This window comes from Xenopus laevis, chromosome 5S (genome assembly GCF_017654675.1).
Source record: "Xenopus laevis strain J_2021 chromosome 5S, Xenopus_laevis_v10.1, whole genome shotgun sequence".
In the NCBI taxonomy this organism is placed as follows: Eukaryota; Metazoa; Chordata; class Amphibia; order Anura; family Pipidae; genus Xenopus; species Xenopus laevis.
The window spans coordinates 101,730,736-101,753,950 of NC_054380.1; the positions used below are offsets into that span (position 1 = coordinate 101,730,736).

The 23,215-nt window shown below is 41.3% G+C and overlaps 1 protein-coding gene and 1 pseudogene across 1 annotated transcript; one reads left to right on the top strand and one right to left on the bottom strand.

Annotated features, from left to right (window-relative positions):
* LOC121394122 overlaps positions 1-23,215 on the bottom strand; it is a 112,641-nt pseudogene that overhangs the window by 77,484 nt on the left and 11,942 nt on the right.
* Positions 14,840-22,771, top strand: LOC121394296 (protein phosphatase 1L-like). The gene is made up of 2 exons (XM_041564907.1): positions 14,840-15,507; positions 22,624-22,771. Exons 1-2 carry the CDS (start codon positions 15,109-15,111, stop codon positions 22,750-22,752), a joined length of 528 nt encoding a protein of 175 aa, XP_041420841.1. The 5' UTR covers positions 14,840-15,108; the 3' UTR covers positions 22,753-22,771.

Here is a 23,215-nt window from a genome sequence, read left to right on the forward strand (position 1 = left end):
TTTATATTACTGCCTCCTGTACCTGTGCAAGCAAGCTCAGCAGCCATCCCACATACAGCCCTCCTGCAGCCATCATATTGCCCCCAATCTTTACCTGTGCCAGCAGCAGCCAAAAATCTGATCACATCATAGTGCCCCCAAATTTTTATGTACCTGTGCCAGCGCCCAGCCCAACAGCAAACATATGGGCCCCAAATCTATACCTGGCTGTGCCAGCAGGAAGCTTCAACACTTTACAGTGCAACTGTGCAAGGCTGAGAGCAGCGAGAGCCACACCAAGCAGGCCGCCAGCTCTCTGCCTCTCTCTGTCACCCAACACATCAGTGACATCATTGACGCTTGTACGCACATCGCACTGCACCGCACAGAAGGAGCTATTACTTGCCGGCAAGAGGGAGAAGGGGAAGGAGATGGATTCCATCCAACTAGGTGACCATGATTACTGAAACAAATTATTAAATAAATGCTTGAAAACAGTGCGCCCCTCAATGATGGTGCCCTAGACAGCCGCCTACTCTGCCTACCCCTAGTTCCAGCCCTGATCCCTGCAGTGAGCACCAACCATTTGGTTTTTTGGTGTGCTATTAATGTGGACATGGTCTTCCGGTAACATGGGTGTGGTTTAAAGTGAGTGTGGTCTAAAAACAGGGAGTGGCTAACACTGGCTTCCGTATCGGCCCTCCACAATGTAGACTGGAAAAATTCCCGCCCTCGGTACCATAGAAGTTGGACAGCACTGACCTAGGGAATGGCTTACCCAGGAAATGTTTTGGACACTAATTCTAGTGCACAAATTTGATTCTGTGTGTATATATATATATATATATATATATATAGTCTGTGACAAACGACCGCACTCTGAAGACCGGACTTAGTTCTCTCTTGGTGGGTGCAGGGTCCAAAAAGATTCATATAACGATTTGTCAGCAAGGATCCGCACACCAAAGTTTTCATTTAACCAAAGTGTTTTATTTCGTACATAGCTCCGACGTTTCGGCCCACATTAGGGCCTTTCTCGAGGATAATGCATGTACAACAAAAAAGTGAATTTATACCACTCCCCCATTTGAATTTGGCGCCCAAAATGACGTCATTAACCCCAAAAAAACTTTTTCAACACCCAAAGTCTCTGTGTTCCATGTGTATAATTTTTCACCACTAGGTGGCATCAGTGCTCTGTGTGGTTATTCCATAGTGTATCAGGCTGTGCTGTTATCTGAAAAAAGTGTATAAAAATTATATACATAGTATCTGTTGAACGACATTTTTAAAATGAACAATATGGCTCTATTTCAAAAAAGCAATGTTGCAATAAATCAGCCTTGAAACTACATCTTGTCTCATGTCGTTTTTTATCAAATCTTGTCCAATGGTCCATTCAGATAGAAGCAAGTTGTTATCATAGAAAACAATTAAGCATCAATTGTCCATTTAGTCCTCGTGGAGCCACACAATCCAATTCGAATATCCAAGAGGCCTCCCTTCTCAGCAGGGCCTTGTTGTAATCACCACCCCTTGGTCTCATGGGTATATGGTCTATTGGCATACATCTAAAGGCAGACGGGCTATGCCTAGCTTCTGCCCAATGTTTTGCGACTGGCTGTTGGGATATGTCCTGTTTCCTTTCCCTTTTACCTATCTCATTGGCACTTGGGTCTAGCGCCGCTCTAATACTGGATCTGTGCATCCCAATTCGCTCTTTAAGTTGCCTAATGGTCTTTCCACAATATACCAACCCACAGGGGCATTTGATGATGTATATTACCATAGTGGTGGTGCACGTCATCCTGTGTTTTATTGTGTATCTTTTGCCTGTTTGTGGATGATGAAATTCACTTCCTAGTATTAAACTGCTACACGTGACACAGCCACTGCATTTGTAAACCCCTGGTTTTTGTGCAAGAAAATGCTGCCTTTGTGGCTTTAAGTATTTTTCTAGTGGGTCTGATGGGTTCAGATTTTCCCTCAGATTTCTCCCCCTTCTGTAGCTGAGTTTAGGTTTACTGGGTAATTTTTTACTTAGGCTCTCATCGCTAGTTATTATCGGTCAATGTTTGTTTAGACATTGATTTATATAGCCGGACTGTGCCCCAAATTGGCTCACATAATAAACCTCCTTTGAAGCACCACTGCCCCTCTTATCCACTTTACCGCTGTCCCTCAGAACAGTTTCACGATCTAGGTTTAGTGCCCAGAGTTTTGTGTCTGTGACCAATTTCAAAGGGTACCCTCTTTCCAAGAATTTGTCACCCATGGTCTCTAGATCTTGGGCTCTTTTGCTAGCATCGCTGTCAATTCTTATCACTCTTAACATTTGTGATTAGAGCCATATTGTTCATTTTAAAAATGTGGTTCAACAGATACTATGTATATAATTTTTATACACTTTTTTCAGATAACAGCACAGCCTGATACACTATGGAATAACCACACAGAGCACTGATGCCACCTAGTGGTGAAAAATTATACACATGGAACACAGAGACTTTGGGTGTTGAAAAAGTTTTTTTGGGGTTAATGACGTCATTTTGGGCGCCAAATTCAAATGGGGGAGTGGTATAAATTCACTTTTTTGTTGTACATGCATTATCCTTGAGAAAGGCCCTAATGTGGGCCGAAACGTCGGAGCTATGTACGAAATAAAACACTTTGGTTAAATGAAAACTTTGGTGTGCGGATCCTTGCTGACAAATCGTTATATATATATATATATATATATATATATATATATATATATATATATATTGGTTAATGCCATCAAGAGAAACAATAATGCCCATTAAGCCTCAATAAGGGAGACTTTGTCCGTTGTGAAGGTAAATCTGCACGTCTATGGCCACCTTAAAGCTCTTTTTACTCAACCTTATTGTTTATTACAGGGAGGATACCTAGTTACATACTTAATTTGGATTTAAAAAAGACCAAAGTCCATCAACCCTCACAATCCCAAGTATGCACACACACACAGCCACATACACTTTACTTACTGATACCTATACTAAACTTAATGTATAACTCACATTTACTGTATGTTTCTTTCTACCATAGTGCATAACCTTGCATTTATCAACTTTGAAGCTCATTTGCCACTTTGATGTCGTTCTCCAGTTTAGTGAAATGGCAAAATGGAATTGAGTTTGTCACAATTTAATGACAGAGCTTTCAATGCCCACATCAAGGTCATTAATAAACAAGTTAAAAAGCATAGGACTAAGCAGAAACCCTTGGTGTACTCCACCAACAACACTTGTCCAATTAAAAATTGCTCCATTTACCACCACTCTTTGTAATTTATCCTTCACCCGCTTCCCTATCCAAATACAAACTTTATGTTCCAGGCCAACATTCCTTAAATTAACCATTATCCTTCTTTGTGGCATTGTATTAAATGCAAAGTCTAAGTAGATCACATCCACTACCATCCCAGATTTGAGGTCCCCTCTTCATAGAAGACAATTCAATTAACCTGTCAAAATCTATTACACATAAAACCATGCACAAAATCAAAGGGGCATATTTGTTATGCTGTGTAAAAACAGTGGGATAACATACCACACATCTCCACGCTTCACCATGTAAAAATTGGCCAAAAGAAATGTAAAATAATATTGTTAAATCTGGCTTTCGCATGGCATAGAATTACACACAACTTGATAAATTTGCCATCTATTTTACACAGATTTTTACACCGTTTTTACTGTGAATTTTGTTTTACACAGCATAATACATATGCCAAAATGTGTTGTTATTTGCAATATATTCAAGCTTATTATTTACCCCTTGAAAAAGAGTTCCTAGCACTGATGTCAAAGTAACATGTCTATAATTTTCAGGCTTAGAACAGGATCCCTTTTTGAATAGAGGCTCCATGGCACCATGTCAAACAAACCATCTTGAAAACTAGTTAACAGGTTTGTAATCACAAAGCTAAGCTTTTAGTACCCTATGATAGGGTGTATTGGGATGGTACGTACTCTGCAAATCCTAAGAAAAGGAGCATTTTATACGACTTTTTTCCATCATAAGCAAGATGAGGACAGCTTGCACAACATTTTTTTTAAAACTGTTTTAATAAAGAAATATCCATGTTTTTATTTATTCTACTAAACAAAATTAAAACCACACTTTTTAACGTTCTCGTTTTGCCTAGTGACTGTTTGAGGAGGTGTAAACAGTGAACACTTTACTAATCTATAGATAAACCTTCTACTGCTTCTAATCAGATAGTAATACACAAGCAGATTTTGTCGCTGCTCTGTGAATGATCCTCTGTAAAACAATATCCTAAGGGCAGAGGCCGACGAGAGGATTCGAGGAGATTCAGTCGCCTGGCGACAAATCGCCTCTTCTTCAGTCGACAAATCTTCTTTCCCGCCAGCTGTAATCTTAATCACCAGCAGGATGGCACTCAGAGCACCACACGAGGAAACTTCGGGCGACTTCGGAAAACGAAGCACTCCAAGTGCCATCTCGCCAGGCGACTAATCTCCCCGAATCTCCACGTGTGTCTCTGCCCTAAACGATCATATGAATGAATGATTCACCCATAAAGATGTGTAGAAGATTTTTTAGTAGACAATCCTGTTATAATCAGTCATTTCATATGGCGAAATCTGCCTGTGTATGGCCTATAATCTAACAAAGGCTGCAATTTAGGTAAGGAAGGGTTTTGTTTATACAGAACAAACCCCTTTTTGCTTTAGGGGAAAACAAAACAATTTTCAATTAGTGTTTTATAAATGCAAAAAAAATAGAGAAAGCATTGATTTTTAAATTAGAATTATACTAACCAACATATTTTCCAAGACAAATATTTATATTTAAATTATTAGACACACTTTTTGGCAGGCCCGGATTTGTGGACACAAAGGCCCGGGCCTAGGGTGGAAAAATATTAGGATGCCGCCCAGGCACTTTCTGGGGAGCACTGGGCAGCACAGCTGGGTGGAAGGGTTTCTGGTACAATGTATTCTACTTTGGGATGCACTGAAACCAGGATTCGGCCTTTTTCAGCCTTTTTCAGCAGGCCAAACAGAATCCAAATCCTAATTTGCATATGCAAATTAGGGATGGGGAGGGAAATCGCATGTATTTTTGTCACAAAACAAGGAAGTAAAAAATATTTTCCCCTTCACACCCCTAATTTGCATATGAAAATAAGGATTCGCTTCGGTATTCGGACGAATCTTTTGCGAAGGATTCGGGGCTTCAGCGAATCCAAAATAGTGGATAAGGTGCATCCCTACTTCTACTACAACACTTTCCAACACAAAATGCTGCCTTGGTTCATAAGAATAGTTCTTCTGATATCAGAACCAAACCTAAGGAACTGAATCATCATGCATCTTTAGTTTGTTTATAAAAAATATTCAGATAGGTGTTAGAGCTCAGTGTTGCTTTTGACCTGTGCTGAGTAGTGATGAGTAAAATGTTGTGCCCAGGTTTTGCTTTGAGTGAAAAAATGGCCATAGATTTCAATGTATCGTGCGCTGAAAAGGTCACGGTGAAAAAAAAAAAGTTGCATGGTTCCCGTGAAAAATGCCCATTTATTTTAATGTGTTTTAAAAACTTTTGCGATTTTGCAAATTTGAAGATCACTAGTGCTGAGTGCCCTTTGTAATACTACTCTTTAGATTGTAAGCTCTTGCGAGTAGGGTCTTATGATCATATTTTTGCTCTTTTACCCTTGCTTGCTAAATTATTGTAAGATCCCTGTTCATTATACATTAATATAAAGCACTGCATTACTTGCTGGGAGTATATAAATAAATGATGATAATTAGGCCGAATTAACACAGGTACTGTTTCTTCTTCTGTGTGTTAAAGCACTTTTATGGCATTCAGAAAAATTTCCCTGACAGTCAGCAAAGTGTTCATGAATGGTGTTTTCTCAGTTTGAAATAAAATGAGCTTGTATTCTGCATTGGACACATATCTGTCTTTATTTTGTTTCCAGAACCTCTTCATGAACCAACCTCTGGCCTTCTTTACAGATATGGGAAAACATTTATCAGTTGTTCCAGTAATATCTTCAGGGGCAAATAAGTCTTAGCAAATAATTGTATCCTTAGTGATTATAACCAAATCTTATTTGGAAATACCTTTAGGCTGAACACCCCTGCGGCTCCAAGCACCTGGAGGGGGGAACAACAGTACAGTTAGGGGACAACTGCCCTAGAGTATAAACGCTACAAATTTTCTGTGCAAAGACTACATAAAGTTTATATACTGAATTAGAACTTCAGTGTGACTTCTTTCAGAAGGATCAATGACCTGTGATATTAAAATATATTTACTGTGCATTATGCATTCTACAGTTTTCTTTATGCCTAGTCTCCTAACACGCTTCACTGAATCGTAAATGATTGATGATGAATCTGTATCAATCTTCTATGAAAAAAAAATCAATATGTCATAATTATATACTTGTTCTGTGAGAATCACAGTACTGTATTTTATTACTACTTTCTCTCTTTGTATTTTATTACAACTTTTCTCCAGAAAAAGTGTTCTGTCCTTTATTTTTCAGATCGAAAAATAAATATTTTGAGGGCAATGAACGTGGTGTCATCCAAGCAAATGCCTTCAGCTGTAATAAATCCCTGGTTAAAGAGGAATTACCCCCAACTTTAAAGAAATAGAGGCCTAGCAGCAAGAGTTTTTTTATTTGGTTTTGCAGCATGCACAAATTCCCCTGACTCGTCTTTGTGTGAGTTCACTTTGTTCAAATCTGTCCCACAAATATGTGATATATTATATACTAGAGCCACTACATGGTAAATTATTTATTAAGTGGCAATAAAAAACAGTCCATGGCAAAGACACTGAACTACTCCACTACTGTGACCCAAACCTCTGTTTAATCTGCACTAATATTCAGGTATATTAAAACAAGTTTAAACAACTTTCCTGGATTGATGTATGAGCGTAATACACATTATATGAGCGTAATACACATTATATGAGCGTAATACACATTATATGAGCGTAATACTTATGACTATGTTTACTTCAGGCATGCAGCAGTGTAGAGACCTGCAGGAGCTGAAGAAGCGGAATTTAAGTGGAACAGATGGACAGGAAGCTGGAGGGCTCATTTACAATAACCTATGCAGTGTCCAAAAAATCGGCCATATTGTTGCACTCTGCCCATTGGTTGGTGCATTGTGCCTCTGTGCCCAGAAGTAGGCAACACTCCATTCAAGAGGGGCAGGCAGGATGGATTCTTCTGAAAAGATGTAATTTCTATTTTTTTCCTCAAAAATGGGCATTCTTGCATAAATCAATTTTTCAATAAATTGTATCACAATACCACAACAAGCAGCACACAGATTCTCTGGAAAGCAGGGGGGCTTCCCTGGAAGTCCCAGTATCCATTAGTACAGATTCAATGCCTGGGGGCAGTTGCATGTGCAGTAGAGTTAAAAAATAGCTTTTTTTTTAAAGTTCAGTTTCCCTTCAGTTTCTCTTTACTGTGCATGCACACATGAAGAAGGTGCACCTAACAGGGGTATTAGGCAAGTGATTGCAATCACTGAGGTGGTGCCTAATATCTGGTACCCCTCTCTGTGATTTATATATCACTTCTCCACTAAAGGAAAAACAATCCCTTTACCAAAAAAAAAAACCCTACCCCTCCACATAGACCCCCCAGGGAAATGCCCCTAACTTTTTACTTACCCCTCAGAGCAGAGTCCCAGCATCGAAGTTCACTTTGTGTCTTCATCCGGCGCTTCGGCAATTTCCGTACATTTCGGCACCGGTAACTTGCTCCAATTGCACATGTGCCGCTTCGCCGGACTCTTTGATCCGCTTACCAAAGACCAGGAAGATGGCTGTGGTGAACTCCGATGCTGCGACTCTGCTCCGAAGGGTAAGTAAAAAGTTAGGGGCATTTTTTAGGAGGGGCAGCTAGGCTGGGGGGGAGGAGGGAGGGGTCTACGTGGGGTGGGGGTAGGGTTTTTTTGGTAAAGGGTTTGTTTCTCCTTTAAGGAGAAAACGTAACGTATGGCACAGGTAGGACAAATGAGTGAATAGGAGCTGGGTAGATATTTAAAAAAAATACTCATACAGTATGAGTATTGAGGTGACCACAGAGGTTAAAAAATAAAAGAAGAACATTTTTAAAAAAAATTGGGACTTTAAGGTGGCCATACACGGATAGATCCGCTCCGATATGCCCACCTTGAGGTGGGCAATATCGGGCTGATCCGATCGTGGGCCCTAGGGCCCAACGATCGGATCCTAGCGTTCGCCAAACGGGCGGTCGGATCGCGGGACCGCATCAACGAACAGATGTGGCCGCGATCCGACGGGATTTTTAACCCCATCCGATCGAGATCTGGCCGAACGGCCAGATCTCGATCGGGGAAGCCCGTCGGGGGCCCCCATACACGGGCCAATAAGCTGCCGACTTGGTCTGTCGGCAGCTTTTATCGGCCCGTGTATGGCCACCATTAGTTAGGGAGCTGCTTTATTGGAAAAACGGTGAGGATCGTTGGGGTTTAATGTTTTGCTTTATTTTAATAATAAGAACATAACCATCAGATTGGTGAAGCAAAAATAAAGAATAATAGGGATAACAATGGAAACAGATAAAGAACAAATCAATAAATCATACTCTGACTTTACTCACTGTACTTTCAAACTAAATGAAAATTACAAGCAGACCTTCCACAGCTTACTTGTCAGGACTCAGTGGGACAAGTGCAGCGTGTGCTAGCGCAGGCTCGTGTTCATGATGGCGTATCAACGCCCGCGCTAATAGTTCTGACGTGCGCAGGTTCTCTCTGGTTAAAGAGACGCTCAGGCAAAGGCTCAATGCGAGTTGATTGTCTTACTGACACGAAGGGGCACATTTACTAAGGGTCGAATATCGAGGGTTAATTAACCCTCGATATTCGACCATCAAAGTAAAATCCTTCAACTTCGATGGTCGAAGAATACTGATCGAAGTAAATTCGGTCAAATACTTCGATATTCGAAGGATTTTACTTTGATGGTCGCATATCGAGGGATCAGAAATTGCTTAGAAAGCTTATGGGGAAGGTCCCCATAGGCTAACATTGGTGCTCGGTAGGTTTTAAGTGGCGAAGTAGATAGTCGAAGTTTTTTTTAAATAGACAGTACTTCGACTATGGAATAGTCAAAAAATTTTCGTTCGAATCGTTCCATTCAACGAAGGTCGAAGTAGCCTATTCGATGGTCGAAGTACCCCAAAAAAAACTTCAAAATTCGAAGTTTTTTTCATTCGAATCCTTCACTCAAGCTAAGTAAATGTGCCCCCTAAGCGTATTTGTTACTTCTGAGAAACTCATGAGAGACTTCTGATTACGACCTTGGCTTACTCCTGACTATTTTTCTTGATTTACCCCTGGATTGACGCTTGATTCCTGAACTACCTGTGTATGACCCAGCCTGTTCCTGACTCCGTCTTTTGCCTGCAGTTCTGAGTCCTTATTCCATAGACTGTTATTATCCCTTGGGCTCACCGGCACTCCTGCTATTCCTTAGCTGGGATCGCTCTGTCTCATCTCCAGGGCGCAGCTCAGTGGGAAGTGTGGGGGAGGCTAATACCTTCAGACTCACCGTGATATCTGACATTACTAATCATTCCTCCCCAGTGTCAATTCTTTTCAGATTCTATAATGGAAACGGTGCCTATAAAACGTCTAGCTGGTTAATTCCATATCCTATAAACATACAACAAAGACTATACATTTTATTCTTACACACACAGTTATAAAAGCTAACGTGACACCAGGAGATCGGTTAGTGTTTTGCAGCAGCAATTAGTACTGACAAATAGTGCGGTATCATGTCCAATCGCTTTCAAATGTGAAAGAGAAAAATGAGCATATGTACAGCAGACCTGCACAACTGTATCCTGAACATGGGGCCATCTGTTCTTTCTGGTGGCTCTGCTGCACATTCACAGTGGAAAACTAGAAAGGGAAGCTTGAGAACAAACTTCATGTTGGTTTAATAACACATGTGAACTCACTCAATGAAATCTGATTGGCGCTTGTTGGCTCCGTCCATTTTTTTTCCTTTTAACCAGTGGTATAACTAGATATTACTGGGCCCACATTAAATAAATTTTAGGGCCCCAAAATATCCAGAGGTTGTCCTGTTTTACATAATATATGTTGAAATTGCTCATTAATTAGGGCCTCATGGGGCCCCCTATACCTCCTGGGCCCCCTCACAGAGTCTGCTTCCTCTGTAGTTACATCCCTGCTTTATATTTGGGTGAACCCCATATGTGATTCAAGTTTGGTGAGTGTAGCCTTAAAGCTGTAAAAGTGGAAGCAATTTAAATTTCCCCCATACAACGTAAACACTGTTGTTGGCTCCTCCCACTTTTGGGCATCCAACCAATATCACCTTTTGGGTTTACCTCATAACTATGTGATTCAAGTTTGGTAAGTGTGGCCTTAAACTCTACTATAGTTTATATAAACAAGCTGCTGTGTAGTTATGGGGGCAATCATTCAAGCATAGGATACACAGTAGATAACAGATAAGTTCTGAAGAATCCCATTGTATACTACAGAGCTTATCTGTTATTTGCTGTGTATCCTGTGTTTTTTCTCCATTTTCAGCTTTGAATAGCTGCCCCATAAAAACTATAGTAGAGTTTCTGAAGCAAACACAAAAACACACGTGGCGAATTACCGGATTAGTTTTACCCTTGCAGGGCAAAAGTATATTATATTGTCATTTCCTTTAAAACACTTTCATTTTTTGGTGTTACTGTTCCTTTAAGGGCCTCAAAACATAGGAAAGTTGACCTATTCTATAAAGATATATTGAAATTGCTCATTGTTTAGGGGCTCAATGGGTCTTAGGTACTACAGGGTGTGCTCCCTCTGTAGTTACACCTGTGAAGCTTGGCAATGAGTGCTTTCTCCTTAGAAATACCTCTCTGCCATGCCATAGCCCTCAGGTCTTATAATGCAAAGTTCCAGAGTATCCAAAAAAGCAAGCAAGAATGTTACACATAAAGTGAAGGAAGAAGGCCAAAAAGATTCAGCATAGACTATTAAAAAGAACAAGGGTGTCAAAGCATTAAAGTCAATGGGCGTCAAAATTATTTTGATGCGTCACAATTTTGACACAAGCGACAATTTTTATACGCACGACTCTTTTATCCAAATGCTTAGAGTCAATGGGCGTCCGAATGTGTGACAATTTTGATGAGCGGCAATTTTTTTTGTCGTAGCAAATTTTCCCACGGCAAATTTTCTCTGATGTTTTGCAAAAACATTTGCCATTGGCGAAATCCGGTAATTCGCCACAAATCCATGCCTGCAGAATAAATTTGCCCATCACTATTAGTGATGTAACTAGAAGATACTGGGGTCCCACATGCTACAGGGTATATTTCTTTACCTAGTGCAAAACAAGTAAAACCAAACTATTAATGTGCATATTTCTATTTATAGCCTTTACTGTTCTGCATTCAGTAGTGAAAGATTAGCGGAAGTGCTGGTGGGGGGGGGGGGTATTTTGTCCACCACTCCCATGACCTGCTGACAAATGCCACATGTGCTGCTGACATAAAACCAAATAGGTAGGAATGATTATTTCAAACATTACAACCATTGCTTATCTTGGAATTAATATTTGCGTCTCCCGGGCATAAAAAAGGATAATACCTGAGTACAAGGGCACAGCAGGGGATATAATTGGCTAGAATGTGAGCATGTGCTACTGTATATACCGCAATTCAACAATTATGGATCCGCACACACCAGTTTTTCTGCAGTTGTACCCCCTGAAACGTTGATATTGGTGGTGAATATAAATAAAAGAAAGGGGGCTTCCCCACTGCAGAAAAACTGGTGTGTGCGGATCCATAATTGTTGAATTGCTGTTGCTGAGGGGCCTTGTCGGGTCAGCGGATAACCAGCACCACTAGAGCAGAGAAAGTGAGTAAATTTCCGGATGTGCGGTGTAATCACTACAATACTACTGTATATACCCCCAGGCATACAATGAGTACAAATGTATTGTGAAATCTTTTCTGTTCCAGTTATAATAGCTCCTTTGTAGTATAAGTTAACCTTTAAAATAAGTGAATGTAAAATTGATGAGGGTGCTATTCTAAGCACTTTTGCGATGTTCATTCATTATTTATTTTCTTTTTATACCAAGATATTAAGGGATATATGTGGTGTTAATATGAATGAATTTAGTTATAACAGCGCCGCCTGCTGGTCTGTTTGAAACCAGTCTGACCACCAAGTAGTCAAGGAAGTTGCCAGGAGAAAGAAAGAGGCTGCTCTGATGTTCTTCTGCTTAGGAAAGATTTGAGCAGTGTCAGACTGGCCTGACGGGAAACTGGGAAAAAACCCGGTGGGCACCGACCCTTAATGGGCCCCCGCCGGGCCAGACCCCTCTCCCGACAAGTTTGTTTAAAAAAAAAAGAAGATTTCTATAGGTGCCGCACCATCTGCGCATGCGCGCAGCGACATTCATACAGAGCCCTGAGCGGCGCTTTCAAGCAGGAGCGTTGAGCCGCGCAATGCGCATCACGGTAGGGGGGCGGGGGTCAGGGGGCCCTGGACAATAGTCCTGGTGGGCCCTGGGCCCCCCAGTCCGACCATGGATTTGAGAAAGGTTTCTAATTTTATTCCTAAGCAGAAGAACATCAGAACTACCTCTGCGGCGTTTGATTTCTCCTCCCTGGCTATCTCCTATACAAGGCAGTGAGAAGAAATCGAGCACTGCAAGATGGATTGTCGCCCTGTCGCCTTTTCTGAAGAGGATTGCAAGCAGAGTATAGGTAAGTTATTTCTTAATAAAGACTTTGCAAATTTAAAGTTAAATGTCTTGGTGTTTGTTTTTCATTATGTACAAACCAATTTTTTTTTTAAAATTTTTTATGTTACTGGTCCTTTAACAGCACATGTATCCCTTAAAGGACCAGTAACATCTAAATTGTTTTTTTTAAAAAATTGTTAGAATACATAGAAGAAAAACCACTAAAACAAATTAAACTTTCAAATCGCAAAGTCTTTTTTAAGAAATAACTTACAGAAACTCCACTTGCACTACTCTTCAGAAAGCGGTCATGCGATACATCGTGTGGTGCTCGATTTCTCCTCCCTGCAACAACTGCGCATGCGCCGAAATGGACGGAAATTGCCGGACCCACGGGAAAAAGACACAAAGACCCGGAAGATGTCTGCGATGAACTCCGATGCCTCTGTGCTGAGGGGTAAGTAAAAAGTTAGGGGCATTTCCCCAGGGGAGCAGTTAGTGTGGGGGGAGGAGGAAGGGTGTCTACGTCGGGTGGGGTGTAGGGGTTTTTTGCTAAAGGGTTGAATTCTCCTTTAACATCTTGTTATAAAAACAAAATAAATAATGAATGTATATTGCAAAATTTCTTAGAATAGCACCTTCATCCATTTTACATTCACTTGCTTTTAAAGGTTTACTTATCCTTTATAAAGGTGCAGCTGTGAGTGCCCTGTGCTTGGATACAACAGTACATGAGCCATTGTCCCTAATGCCATAAAGGAATAAATGAAATACACCATTGGATAGTACTTTTAATACATTTCTAATTCTAAGCGACTTCCCCTTCCAGGCGCTGAGCCCACAACCTGCATTATAAAATAACAGGCTTCGTGGAACTTTAACCTGCGTCCCTGCAGCTGCTCAAGAACTACAGCTCCTGCAGAACTCTTCTGGTTTAGGGCATAGTCGGAGCTGCAGTACTCTCTGGCTGGCCAAAGTCAGCTACAAAACTAGCCAAGAGGCACTTTAAAAGTAGCCCAAAATTAGCACAACATGTGCAGTGAAAAAAAGTCTAAAAATACACCTTTTTCATATTTTCAATGATTTGCAAATTTTTTAAAATAGGACAGATTTGCCCCTTAACCAGGGGTGTAAGTACAGAGGGGGGCCAGGAGGTACAGGGCCCCATAAGGCCCTAATTCATACACAATCACAATAAATATTGGTAAAACAGGTCAACCGCTAGACATTTTGTTGGCCAGCAGATTTTTACTCCAAATTTGCCTGAAATCGAGGAAAGTCACTATAAAATGCAAGAATGCTACAGAGGGACGGAACTGGGGTACAGAGCCCAAAATCTAGTAACACCTGTCTTCTACACAAGTCAGTCCCACTGCATGCTGGGTATTGTAGTCTCACAATAAAATTGGCAGTAGGCAAATTGTTAAAAAAAACTACATTACCCAACATGCATTGGGAGACACAGGATTGGCACAGTAGGGCAAGAAACATTTTTGGCCGATTTAAAAAAGTACAAACCAGCCAAAAGCCCAAAAAGTAGCCCAAATCCGTACCTTGGCTACTTTGTACTTTCAAAACCTGACTGGGCTTTAAACTAGTAGCCCAATTTGGCTGGAAAACCGCCAACATGGCAACCCTGCTCTCTGGCTGCCGGATAAAGAGCGCTAGGGTCCGTGTGGATACGGTTGGCCAGTAGGGATCCCCTCTCCGCAGCTGTCCCGTATCACAGGAGCCCTCGCGACATCCGATCATTTGTGTCCCTCCTCGCTTGCAGTGTTCCTGTAGGCACTGGGACGTACCACATACACCAAAAACATGGGGGTGAGCATGAGATTTTGCCGTGGAATTCCAGCGCACATACGCGGTACCTCAGCCCAGTAAGTCACAGCACCAGCCTAATCTTCAGCAAAAACACCAGTCAGCTGGGCAATAAGGCACCGGTTCACCGGACTGAAACGTTTACTCCTTGCTGCATTGAGACTCCCCCGCTGGGTGAATGAATGGTTGATCCTGTGTTGGAGAGAGACAGAGAACAGCCGGTGCTTACATCTTTTGACAGCTCCGCAAGGTGCTGTTTGGGACAAGAGTGGAGATTGCGAGAGCCGCTTCTTTGGTGGCGTCCACGGGAACAGGTTAGAGGGGCTGCCCGTTGTTCCCCATTAGCCGCTGCTAGTGATAGTACTAGTGATAGTGCTAGTTACCCTTTGGTTTAGGTGCTGCGGGGCTGATCCCCTGGGAGGAGCCGAGAGAGAGAAGGGGGTCACACCTGGCAAGTGCCATGCACTGATCCCCCTCCTTCCAGCCCGCACCGCCCCCTCCCCGGCCATTCCCGGCACATAAATGATAGAGGATACCATGACTTTGCTGTCTCTCCTGGGTAGGATCATGCGCTACTTCTTACTCCGCCCGGAGACCCTGTTCTTGCTGTGTATCAGCCTGGCCCTGTGGAGTTACTTCTTCCACACGGACGAGGTGAAGACCATCGTGAAGTCCAGCAGGGACGCCGTGCAGATGGTAAAGGGCAAGGTGGCCGAGATGATGCACAACGAGCGCCTCGGAGGGATCGACGTGCTGGAAGCGGAGTTCTCCAAGACTTGGGAGTATAAGAGCAACAATGTGGCCGTCTATTCCATCCAGGGCAGGAGGGACCACATGGAGGACCGCTTCGAGATCATCACCGACCTGCTCAACAAGAGCCACCCTTCTATCTTTGGCATCTTTGATGGACATGGAGGAGAGGTATGTGCCCAACTGATTGTGCCTATGTCAGTGGCAGGGCTAATATAGTCACAGTGCAGCACTGAGGGTCAGTGTCATGGGGTGACGCCCAAGTACATGGAGGTGCTACACAAGTACATAGAGGTGCTACACAAGTACATAGAGGTGCTACACAAGTACATAGAGGCGCTACACAAGTACATAGAGGCGCTACACAAGTACATAGAGGCGCTACACAAGTACATAGAGGCGCTACACAAGTACATAGAGGCGCTACACAAGTACATAGAGGCGCTACACAAGTACATAGAGGCGCTACACAAGTACATAGAGGCGCTACACAAGTACATAGAGGCGCTACACAAGTACATAGAGGCGCTACACAAGTACATAGAGGCGCTACACAAGTACATAGAGGCGCTACACAAGTACATAGAGGCGCTACACAAGTACATAGAGGCGCTACACAAGTACATAGAGGCGCTACACAAGTACATAGAGGCGCTACACAAGTACATAGAGGCGCTACACAAGTACATAGAGGCGCTACACAAGTACATAGAGGCGCTACACAAGTACATAGAGGCGCTACACAAGTACATAGAGGTGCTACTGATAAGACCTGAGTGAAGGCAATGCATTTGGCAGGTTTCATAATAAGTAATAAAATAAGGAGGCAGTAATGGGGAGAGGGTAGGGAGTGAGGCTCATGGTAAGGACTGGACCCTGTGAGGCTCAGTCAAAGGACAGGACAAAGTGATTGATGATCAGTGATAGGACTTGACAGGATGATGCTCAGACAGAGGCTGCAAAGGGTGATAATCAGTGTAAGGACTGGACAAAGTGATTGATGCTTAGTGTAAGGACTGGACAGGGTGATGCTCTGTGAGAAGACAAAAAGGACTGATACTTATTGACTACTGGAAAAGGACTCTGGTGGAGCTGAAAGACAAGATAGTCGCTGATAACAAAGGGCTGGCGGTCAGTGTGAGTCCTCATTATAAGGACTTGGAATCATGCAAATCACTAAGACTGCAAGACTCTTAGGGCTAGTCCACACGGGGAGATAGCCCTGCGTTTGCGGTCGCGGCGACAAAGCGCCGCGCCAGTCGCCGTGACCGGCGCAGGCGACAGTTTTGTATGGGCGCCTATGTAAAAACGCCTGTGCTAACCACACGAGGCGATGCGCTTTTCAACAGTCGCCTGAAAAAGCCTGGCGAGGCATTTTCAGGCGACTGTTGAAAAGCGCATCGCCTCGTGTGGTTAGCACAGGCGTTTTTACATAGGCGCCCATACAAAACTGTCGCCTGCGCCGGTCGCGGCGACTGGCGCGGCGCTTTGTCGCCGCGACCGCAAACGCAAGGCTATCTCCCCGTGTGGAATAGCCCTTATTGTACAGACAAGAAGGGATGATGCTCATCACAAGGACTGGACAGAGATAATGCTCAGTGTGAGGATTAAAAAAGAAGTCTATGGGAGAACTGAAAGTGCTGACTTGAAGTATTGGGGCTCAGTGTGGGAACAGGAAGTGAGCTGGGAGGGTAATTAGGGTGCAGGGATTAAAAAGAAGTTGGCATCTGTCTGGAATAATTGAAGAGCAAATGCTCAGTCTATTGTCCAAGGTGGAAGCTGGAAAAAGTTAGGGTCACGGCAGCAACTAAAAAAGTGAACACTGGTATAGGAACTAGCAGATATGGGAATCAGTATAGGAACCACTAGAGGTGAGGTTTACAGGGGGAACAGAAAGAAGTAAAGGTGGCCGTAGGGACTTGAAGAGTTCAGAATCACTATGGTGTATTGAGAAACTGAGGGCTATATAATATGAATACTGGAAGAAAAGTTCAGTTAGAAAGAAGAACAAATTAGACTCTAACAAGGGTTATTAATTAGAACGATTAATTCCAATTTTTACTGAACTACAATTCTCAGAAGTCTCTGTTGTTTTTTTTTTCATATAATTTTAAAAAATGGCTGCAAAGGGAAGTGTGTTCTTTTAAAATACAGGGAAGAGAAATACTTCTAAAATCAGCAGACCAGAAGTGAAATAGTTAAAAAAAAAACTATCTCCTTCTCAGTATATATCTATACACATGCTTACAGATTATCTTAGTTAGAGTGAAGAATACAGAACTGAAGTGAATGGAAATAAATGAGAATATGCTCAAAGTTGTATATTTCAGTTTCTGGCATTAAGTTCTGCACTAAATCCTATTGATAAAGGGCCTGAAGGAGAATGTGCTTATGCGCGCTCAGTGCCTTGCAGCTAAACACCTTGCCTTGCCTTCAAAACACGGAGTAATTATATCTTAAGGTGGCCATACACGGGCAGATAAAGCTGCCGATATCGGTCGTTTGGACCGATTTGACAGCTTATCTGCCCGTGTATGGGGGCTTCCGACGGGTCTTCCCGATCGATATCTGGCCACGATATCGATCGGGAAGGTTGGATTTTTACCCGACCGACCCGTCGGAGCCGCTTGGCGCATCGTAATTAATCTCAAATCCTTCTAAAATTAAGTTTAGAAGAGGAATCCGAACGCCGACGCGCGTTTCGCATTAATAGCTTTGTCAAGGCGTAGTAAGACTTACTACGCCTTGACAAAGCTATTAATGCGAAACGCGCGTCGGCGTTCGGATTCCTCTTTTAAACTTAATTTTAGAAGGATTTGAGTCTATTGGGCTAATGGAATAGAAGGGGTGGGGAAGATACTCACTTCAACCAATGCTCGGTAATCTCTCTTTTCTCTGCTACTAAAGTCACAAGAGCCCGTGGATTTGTGGTTTTTTAGGGTTATTCAGATCTTTTTCAGAATAGGATTTAGATTAATTACGAGACCACAGTCCCGGATACTCTGCCTCCTTTGTCTTTGTGGTGTCCCAGGGATAGCAAACAATTAGGTAGTAGTTTTGGGACAACTCCACCTCTTCTAATTTCCTTTTCTTGCTAAAACTTTTTAACCTGAGCATCATGTGTATTTTTTAAAAGTAATTTATCCCATTAATTGTGGTCCTCACTATATCAACTATTGTATTTTTACCTATTTATCAATATTTATTACTTAGCACTGTTAAGCACTTTACAATAAATTAACTTTGAAGCAATGATGAATTTTTGGTAATTGCCATTTAATAGCAATCATATCAGCACTTGAAGCACTTTATTAAATCTTTGATCAGATTGATTGTGGATGCAAAACCAACGTATCATTGTATCATAAGGTCATTAATTTGTGTGAAAGTAATTAATTAAGTATTTATTAATCTTTAGTTATATTATAATTAATAGAATGAATTATATTGCACTTGCACTTTAATATAATTTATTTTTGGTAAAATTAAGCACTTTACTTTAATTAGTCAGTGGTTGCCATTTGACAATCACAAAAACACTTAATAGGTAATCTAATAATTGAGGAACCGCTGAACGAGTGAGAGGCAATTGGGGTTCTTTTCTCTCTTCATAGAATTAATTGAAATTTACTGACTTAGGTCAGACCTCTGCCTCTGCCGTGGGACAAATTTAAGTTTATTTGGGATCACTTCGTTTTTGCTGACTACAGAGAACATCACACACATTACTTGCTGCATAACAATCATTTTTCCTAGTTCTTGTCAAAGCTTCAGCTACTCAGTACTCTTGGTAAAGTCATAATAAGTGCTTTGTTATTGAAAGAGACATTTCAGGGCCCATTCACTAAGCTCGAGTGAAGGAATAGAGGGAAAGAAATTAGATTTTCGAATGTTTTTTTTTGGCTACTTCGACCATCGAATTGGCTACTTCGACCTTTGAATCGAACGATTCGAACTAAAAGTCGTTCAAATATTCGACCATTCGATAATCGAATTCGAGTCTCTTTAAAAATTTCTTTCGACCCCCTAGTTCGCCACCTAAAACCTACCGAGGCCAATGTTCGCCTATGGAGAAGGTTCGCCTATTGCTAACAATTTTATGATCGAAGGATAATCCTTCGATCAATGGATTAAAATCCTTCGAATCGTTCGATTCGAAGGATTTAATCGTTTATTCCTTTATTCCTTCGATCGAACGAATTGCGCAAAATCCTTCGACTTCGATATTCGAAGTTGAAGGATTTTAATTCTGCAGTCGAATATCGAGGGTTAATTAACCCTTGATACATCTGCCCCTTCCTGTACATGTAAGGAATTTCTTATCCAGAAAGTTCAAAATACTGGAAGACCATCTCATATACAGTCTATTTTGTGTTAACATTTCTTATTCTTGTCTTGTTTTTTCCCTCTAATAATAAAACAGTATCTTGTACGTGATGGGAACTAAGCTGCCTGAATCCATATGGGTGTCCAAACAATCCTATTGGGTTATTTAATGTTTAAATGTTTTTTTTTTATCCAAACTGTAGAAAAATCCTTTATCTAGATAGGTCCTTTAGATTGTTAGCTCTTGCGAGTAGGACATGCTGATCCTATTTCTTACTCTATAACCCTTGTTTGTTAAATGAATATAAAGTGCAGCACAAATTGCTTTTTCTATAAATAAATTATGATGGCGGTGAACCCAAGGTCCCAGGCATTCTGGATAATAGATCCCATGCCTGTAGTTCAAAATTGCAATAAGTAACAGTGTCAGTGTAAAAAATAACTGTCAGAGATAATTATATCAGTGATAGTAAGCTTGATATGACTGGCAGAACTACAGCTGGCAGCATCCCTCATGTTTATGTTTAATAGGGGGTTTAAATGTTAGAAAATAAGGATTGCCTCACTATTCTTGAATTGATTTGAAACCCCTGATTGTCACCAGCACCATGCTGTAACACTTTCTATCCACTTGTCTAGTGTATGTATTTTCTATGTGCCCCAGATCCCAGGAGTGCTTTGCCTTAGATCAATGAACAGCCCTGCTATAAAGTTTCTTTTAATCATCTATCTGCTTTATGTGCTATTGTGTAATTGTTTTATGCAGTGGGAATTGATGCATAAAATAAAATGCTTCCTCCCATCAACACCATTCACAGAACCCCTTATAATCAGCACTGATCATGGCTGGATTATTAAACAACAGCATCATAGTAGTGCACAGAAAGAGAGACAGGGAAAAGAGTTGCAGATTATTTTGATCACTTTGCACTGAATCATGAGCAGAAATTGCCCATGGTGCAATATCTTCCCTACCACTGTCTTTGAAACTCATATTCTGTCTGTGCACTATAAGTGTAATCTGTCTGGGTAGTTCAAATACCTACGGAGGGCTGCAGGTTAAACTTCCCTGACTGCAGCCTTATACAGAAAGCCGACTTCTGTGGGACTATGGCAGCCAGAAAGCACGAGCAATAAATTAGCCACTGTTTAAACTGTGCTCATACTGGGAAATTCCAGTGCAGATTTACTTATGTTTGTTCTAGGATTTAAACTGTTACCTTCAAGAAAACGTGTTTAGTGGAGTAAGTGCACGTTGTCTTTTTTTTCCTAGTTCTGTGTTTAACCATCTGCAGTGCCTTGCAAAAGTATTTAGACCCTATATTAGTTCTATCATCTTCCTTAAATGACAAATTGTACTCTGAAATGTAGTTCTCCGTGAGATTTTTTCATTTAACCCTTCCCTGCTGGATGCCTTTGACCTTGTGATGCTGGAAACATGCGTCATGGCCGCTCACCGTTCCTGCCATGAGAAGAGGAGAGAACCTTGCCCCAGAAATCAGCGAGTAGCCAGTTACAAGGGGCAGCTAAAACTTTAACAGCTAACTTTAATTTTTTTTTTAAAACAGAACTTTTGCTCTTTTAGTACAGAGACTGCAATAGCTCTCTTTACACTAGCAATGTAGACCCCTTTTACCTAATCCAATGCTAAAGTTTTAAGCCCAAAGTGGATGTAGGGGGGCAGCATCAGGGCTGCTGTCACCAGAGGCATATACGGCCCTGCATAGATCAGAGCAACCATTTATTTTAATATTTTGTAGAGCAACCAATTGCAGTAAAACAGATTTGAGTCTTTTGGTCCCATTCTTTCAGTTAGATTTGCTCCAGGGTGTTCAAGTTAGTCACATGGCAATGTCACCTCAATTTTTCAAATAGATTTCCAGATGGGTTGAGATCAGGAAATTGACTGGACCATTGTCGGACATAGCTGGGGCAATTAGCATAATGCTGTGGGGCTCCTATTCATCAGCTAGATGTTGGCATTTTCTTAAAATAAAATAAAAAATGGATGGTGCAAAATGCATGGAAATACTGCAAGAGAACCTGATTTGACATTTAAATATGTGAATGTGGACCTCTTCTTTCAGTAGGGCAATGATCCCAAACTCAAGGCAAAAGTATCTTTATATTAACTCAGAAACAAAAGGGTCATTGATATAGTTTGTGTTACATTGTTTTAATAGCCTGAGCCACCAAGGCAGAGAGAGGGACAGAAAAAACACTGCTGTCAATAGCAATACAAATAACATAAAAAACAAAGAAAATGGAAAGAATGTATATTGCAAAATTGCTTAGAATTATGTTATTTTATTAGGCAAAACAATTATTTTTTGGGTTGACATCCTTTATTGAGGACTAGGGTCTGAATACTTGCTCTGTACAGTTCCATTGCTCTAATTGTCTCTGGACAGGACTGAGTTAATCATGTGGGTCGTGAAAAATGTTTCCTCTATAAATGGCTCCTTTGTCTGAATATGCAATATCTTATGTTTTTTATCTGCTCTGTGTGTAATTAGAAATGTTCCACCAATTTGCGTAAATATCAGCGAGCATAATCCCTATAAAGAAAGGAACGCACTCTTGCACCTGATTATTAAGAAATGTTATTCAGCAGCTAAAATCAGTCACAATATTAAACTACAGGCTTGGTATGTATTATCCAGAAACCTGCTATCCACAGTTCTTCAAGAATCAGCAGTGCCATTCCACACACTCTTTCAGTACATTTTCTCTTTTGTTAGTGACGCTTTTCTCCTGTAATAATAATGATAATGTAATTGCAATGCCTTGTAGGTGATGTTAAGTAAATCAGAATAAATCTATGTCAAGGGAAATATGTAACATTTAAATATTCTTAGAGGATTTTAGGTATGTGTTCCATATTACAAAAAGACCCCAGATCAGATAATAGATACCATACCTGAATATCTTTCAGAAATGTACGTTTTATTTTAAAAACAGATCAAGTCACTGAAAGAAAGGTGCCCAGGGTCACAGGAAAATGTGCCTAACGCAAACTACATCCAGATCGGACGCTCAAGCCCACAGTTTATTCTTGCTGCAAGATGTACCCACAATTTAAATAATTAGTAGTCTGTGGGCCTAATCCATTAGGGAATGTGAGCTGACCAGTTTCTTTACCAGATATTCAACTAGTGACTTTACAACAACACTTATCATGTGGCCCACTTTGCATGAATTTACATTGTGATGCAACTGGGACGGCCCCTAGCAAACCACAATGAAGGAGAAGTATATGCTTTTGACTTGTTTGTTTTGTGTAGAATCATCCATTGACAGTATATAATAGTATATATTATGTGTAACTCTTGGATGTGCCCAAACATCCAAATTGGCAGCCAAAGGGGGGGGGGATACCTGTTGTTTGCCAATGTGTTGTCATTCGGTTATTTGAGAGATTCTTGACCTTCTCCCAACAACATATACATATGCAGCCCAGTAGAACTCATTGAATGCAGCTAGTACTGCCTTCTGCTGAGCCTTCATGTTTTGGAGTGAATCCTTCGAGGATAGAAATTGCTTTAAATGGACC